Raw genomic sequence first — 4,638 nt, 5'->3', positions numbered from 1 at the left:
GGGCCGTGTCCAGCGAGCACGGGGGCGTGGTGAAAGTACAGCAGGCGCATTAATTGTAATTCGCAATTACAATTAATGAAGAGAGAGAATGTCCAGCGGACACGGGGCCGTGTCCAGCCTTCTGTTCAGCCTATAAATAGAGGAGCTTGGCTTCATTCTCTCTCGTCCCTTGGCACACCACCTCTCTCACACTTCATCCACCACCCATCACCACCATAACACCATCATCCACCACCATCATCCATTGTCCATCATAGAGTGTGTGAGTCGTCTCGGGATCCAAGATTGATCGTAAGAGTTCTTGACAATCAAGGCCATGTTTGCCTAAGTCTCTTACATCACTTGGTGAAGACAAGTGTTTAGTATAATACTTTTTATTTTTAATCTTTTGCACTTTTTATTTGGTTTTGTATTAATGACTTTAATAACTAGTTACTTATGTTGAAGGTGATCTTTCCTTATCGTTTGCCCGTGGTGTCTTGGCATTATTTTACTGTCTATATAAAATAAAAGATTTTCACCATTCATATCTCCACGGTCTATATGGAGCTATGTTGGCTACCTGGTCGGGGGTTAAGGGAACGGTTTGGTAAGGGTCTTGCCCTTGTTCAGCGTTTAGAGGTCCTGCTTGGGACCTGGGTCAAATTTAGTAGGATCTCCTTCAATGCCCATAGGTATTGGATGGCGGGGATCCAAACTCTTTGACCCCCTCATAAGTTAACTACTATTAATACTATAACCCGGTTATTTAGGACTGTATCCCTGCTGACTCAGACTACTTAGCCGAGGGTAACGTCACCGCCAAAAGCGGGGCCTACCACAATTTGCATTAATAACTTAATTCATTATCTTTCAATAATCCGACCCTTTAGGATTGTATCCTTGCTGACTCAAACTACTGGGTTGAGGGTAACGTCGCCTTCAAAAGAGGGGCCTACTACAATAACTAAGATAATCTCTTAAACAAGTGTAAAAGTGCGAAAATAATCAAAGGTTATACTAATACACGTGTCAGATCCAAGTGATTCATCTTGTCTATCTGTTTTTATTTTATTTTTATTTTCAGCATTTAGTTAGTTTTTACTTTTCTTAGTTTAAAACATTTTTCTAACCTTTTTGATTTGATTAGACGTTGAGGATAAACCGGTACTAAAAGCTCTTGTGTCCTTGGACGACCTCGGTATCTTACCAACACTATACTACGTCCACGATGGGTGCACTTGCCCATATGTGTGTTTAGTGTTAGTAACTATCGTGTTTTATAAATTTAAAACTTGGCTAAAAGTGTAAAAAGGGGCTAAAATATACATCTAAAATATATTACACTACACACGCATCACTTTCGTGATGTTGTGAAGTGTCGTCGACATTCGTATTTGTTTTACTAAAAGATTATTTGAATCCGATGTTTTGTTTCATAGTAAAAACGCGTTATTATACGGATTTTATCGAAAAACGGGCAGAGTTTCCTCTGTTGTTGGACGCCCCCGACAACGCAAGTTGTCGTTATTTTTCAAAATTCAATAATTTAGCAAACCATGAATACGTATAATCAATTTTATATAAACAAACTAATTAGTAATTCCATATAATTTTAACTAATAATTCATCAATTTATTCAGTTCGAGCTCGTTTTCACGGTAATAATATAAAAACAATATAAAACCAATGTGTTCGCCGATAAAACTTTACCAAAAATTCTCGCATCGTTAGCTGAAACGGTTGACTGAGTTGATCGTGTCAACTGAGTCTCTCCCTCTCTCTTCGCCTCTCCATCTTGTCGCCGCCGTCGGAAAACTCATCGGAAAAGGGGGGGGTTGTGATGTTGTCGGTGAAGGTGGGGTGTCTGGCTGGTTGGAGATGAAGTAGGGGAGGGGGTTTTGGTTGTCGGGACGCGGCCCGCACCGGTGTATTCGCCAGAGTCCGGCTCGGTTGTGGGCTACAGAGAAACCGAGAAGAAGGGAAGCTATAAGGCTCCTGTGTTTTGTTTCCTGTATGAATAATTGAGAGAGAGACCGAGTTCTTTAGGGTAAATGTATGAATTTTGAAGAGGAAAAGGTTTGGGTAAGGTTTTTGAAGACATGAGAAGATGAAGTGCAGGTATGTGTTGTATGTGTTTTGTTTGAGTGTTTTATAGAGATCTTGTTGAGATTTTGAAAAGATTTTCAAGGAAAAGATTTCCAGGGAAAATCTTGTAGAAGAGACAAACCAAAATATACAGTTTAGTTGTGTGTATGTATAGTATAAACGAGAGAGAGTGAGGAAAAATAAAAAGAATTGGTTGCTTTCCCTTCATCACTTCATATGTAGTAATTTTTATCCACATACTTTAGATATATATATATATATATATATATATATATATATATATATATATATATATATATATATTATATGTTTAAATGTATATAAAGTCTCAAATGGGTGGATGGTATTACTTAATGTGTATATTTTTAAAATACACACACTGGTAATATATTTGTATGTAATAATGGACCATCATAAAATGTAGTATAGCTTTAAACATAATAGAATATTATATATATATATATATATATATATATATATATATATATATATATATAAGGGCGGTTAACATACAAGTACACTAATCGTACATTATGTACGCTACAACAACAACCGTCCGATCATCTCATTTAAAGCGCGTGTTTAACAATTAAATTAATCAAAATAAAATTAATAAAAGAAACCGCCAAGGTTAAAATCGTCCATGAGAACAAAACCCCTGATAATCAGCACACAATAACTCAATAATCATACCGTAAACCCAAAATCAAAACATTGCAATCTCCTTCTCCAATCGTTCCCTGCTACCCTCCATTGCGATTTCAACTACGATTCCATGAATATTGAGAAAAGAAGCAAAGAAAACAACGACAGACCACAAGCGAAGAAGATGAATCCAGGTATCTATTGACATTTGCGATTTTATAGTGGAATATACAGGAGCTTTAAAGTCAAATGCGATTTTGTTTGTTTATTAACGTTTTAACTGAAACGTATAGTTTTATAACATTACATATTGATAACAACTTCAATTTTGCTAGGGTTTATTACTGGTATGTTTATTTATTAGGTTTTGCATTTTTTATGCAGTTTTGTTAATGCTATCTGATAGATGTGCAATATCATATAGGGTTTTGTGGTGGTTTTATGACATTTGCGATTTCATATGATAAAAAAAAGTATGTCAAGGTTTTTTGTTTTAGGTTAGATTAAACTTGCGAATTGATTTAAAGACACATGCGATTTTATATCATAAGTTTGTTGTAGTGTTTATGATTTATAATGATTGACTGGTTTAGGTAATGCTTATGTAACAAATGCGAAATCATAACTCATATATGCGAATTGAGAAATAACACATGCGAATTGATACTTAACACATGCGAATTGATGACTGTTTTACATGATTAACTGATAAATGCGATTTTGTAAGTGTTTTTAACTATAGCATGCGATTTTGTAGAAATAGAATCTGATGATGACTTTGAAGGACCAATATCAAGTCTGATAAAAATTAAAAAGAATAGAAAGAGGTTGGTGGTTGAAGAAAGTTCAGAAGATGATGACTTTGTTAGGCCACCCACAAAAAAGAAAAAAAATGAGAAGAAAGAAGATAAGAGAAAATCAAAGATAGAGACAAAAAAACATTCAAAAAAAGTGCAACAACCTAAAACAGAACATAGGGAGTTCTTCAAATACAGCAATGAAGCAATACTGCTGAGATGCCAACCTAACTCATATATGGATACTGTTAGAAGATTTTCACAAAAACAAGATTGATGATGTGAGGGATATGGGGTTTGGAGCTATTCTGGATATCAATATCAACCATATTTCAACACGATTGGCATATTGGCTAGCGAGAAACTTTGATGAGAAGTTCGATAAGCTAAACGTAGGAAAACACCAAATAAAAATAACATCGGACACAGTTTATGAAGTATTTGGAATACCAAAAGGTCCAAAGAAGGTTGAAATAATAGCCGATAAGAGAAAAGTCAAAAAGAAAGAGAAAATTGAAAAAAGTCAAGAACTGGGGAATGCTGTCCGGGATACATTCATCCGCCAGTGGGGACAAAACGCGAGAATTACCCATGGCTTAATTGCAAATACAATGGAAAATCAAAGAGACGGAGGGGGGCTGTTTAAATTAAATTTACTTGTATACTGGATGACCTTCTTTGCAGAAATTACAAAGGCAACACTTGCAAATGATAGATGTTTGCTTGGTGTAAAAGATGTTGAGGAAATAAAAAATCTAGATTGGTGCTCATATCTACTCGAAACCTTGCGTCGAACACGAGCGGGCTGGAAGAACTATAAGATACAGTTCGTGGGACCTGTTGCCTTTCTTACGGTATACATTACTACATTTAATAACATGTTTGAAATACTAGTTTGTTTTTTTATATAATTAAATGATCTTGCGATTTATACAACTTCTATACACGCATGAGTACAACAAAAAGCTTAACCTGTTTGAGAAAGCCGTGGAGATACCAGTTATTCGTTATATAACATCTTCAGAGGTTGATAAAGTCGAAGATCATATTTCGGATAATGGACCTCTATGGATATCAAGTGAGAGTGAAGAAGAAGAAGAAAGTGAAG

General features: G+C 35.5%; 1 protein-coding gene across 1 annotated transcript; it reads left to right on the top strand.

Annotated features, from left to right (window-relative positions):
* Positions 1-2,863: 2,863 nt before the first annotated feature.
* Positions 2,864-3,807, top strand: LOC110919491. Its single transcript, XM_022163759.1, has 2 exons — positions 2,864-2,927; positions 3,491-3,807. The coding sequence occupies exons 1-2, from the start codon at positions 2,864-2,866 to the stop codon at positions 3,805-3,807; spliced, it is 381 nt and encodes a 126-aa protein (XP_022019451.1).
* Positions 3,808-4,638: the final 831 nt, after the last annotated feature.

This window comes from Helianthus annuus, chromosome 7 (assembly GCF_002127325.2).
Source record: "Helianthus annuus cultivar XRQ/B chromosome 7, HanXRQr2.0-SUNRISE, whole genome shotgun sequence".
Classification (NCBI taxonomy): Eukaryota; Viridiplantae; Streptophyta; class Magnoliopsida; order Asterales; family Asteraceae; genus Helianthus; species Helianthus annuus.
The sequence above is the reverse complement of the archived record's forward strand: the minus strand, read 5'-3'. Positions and strand labels throughout refer to the sequence as shown.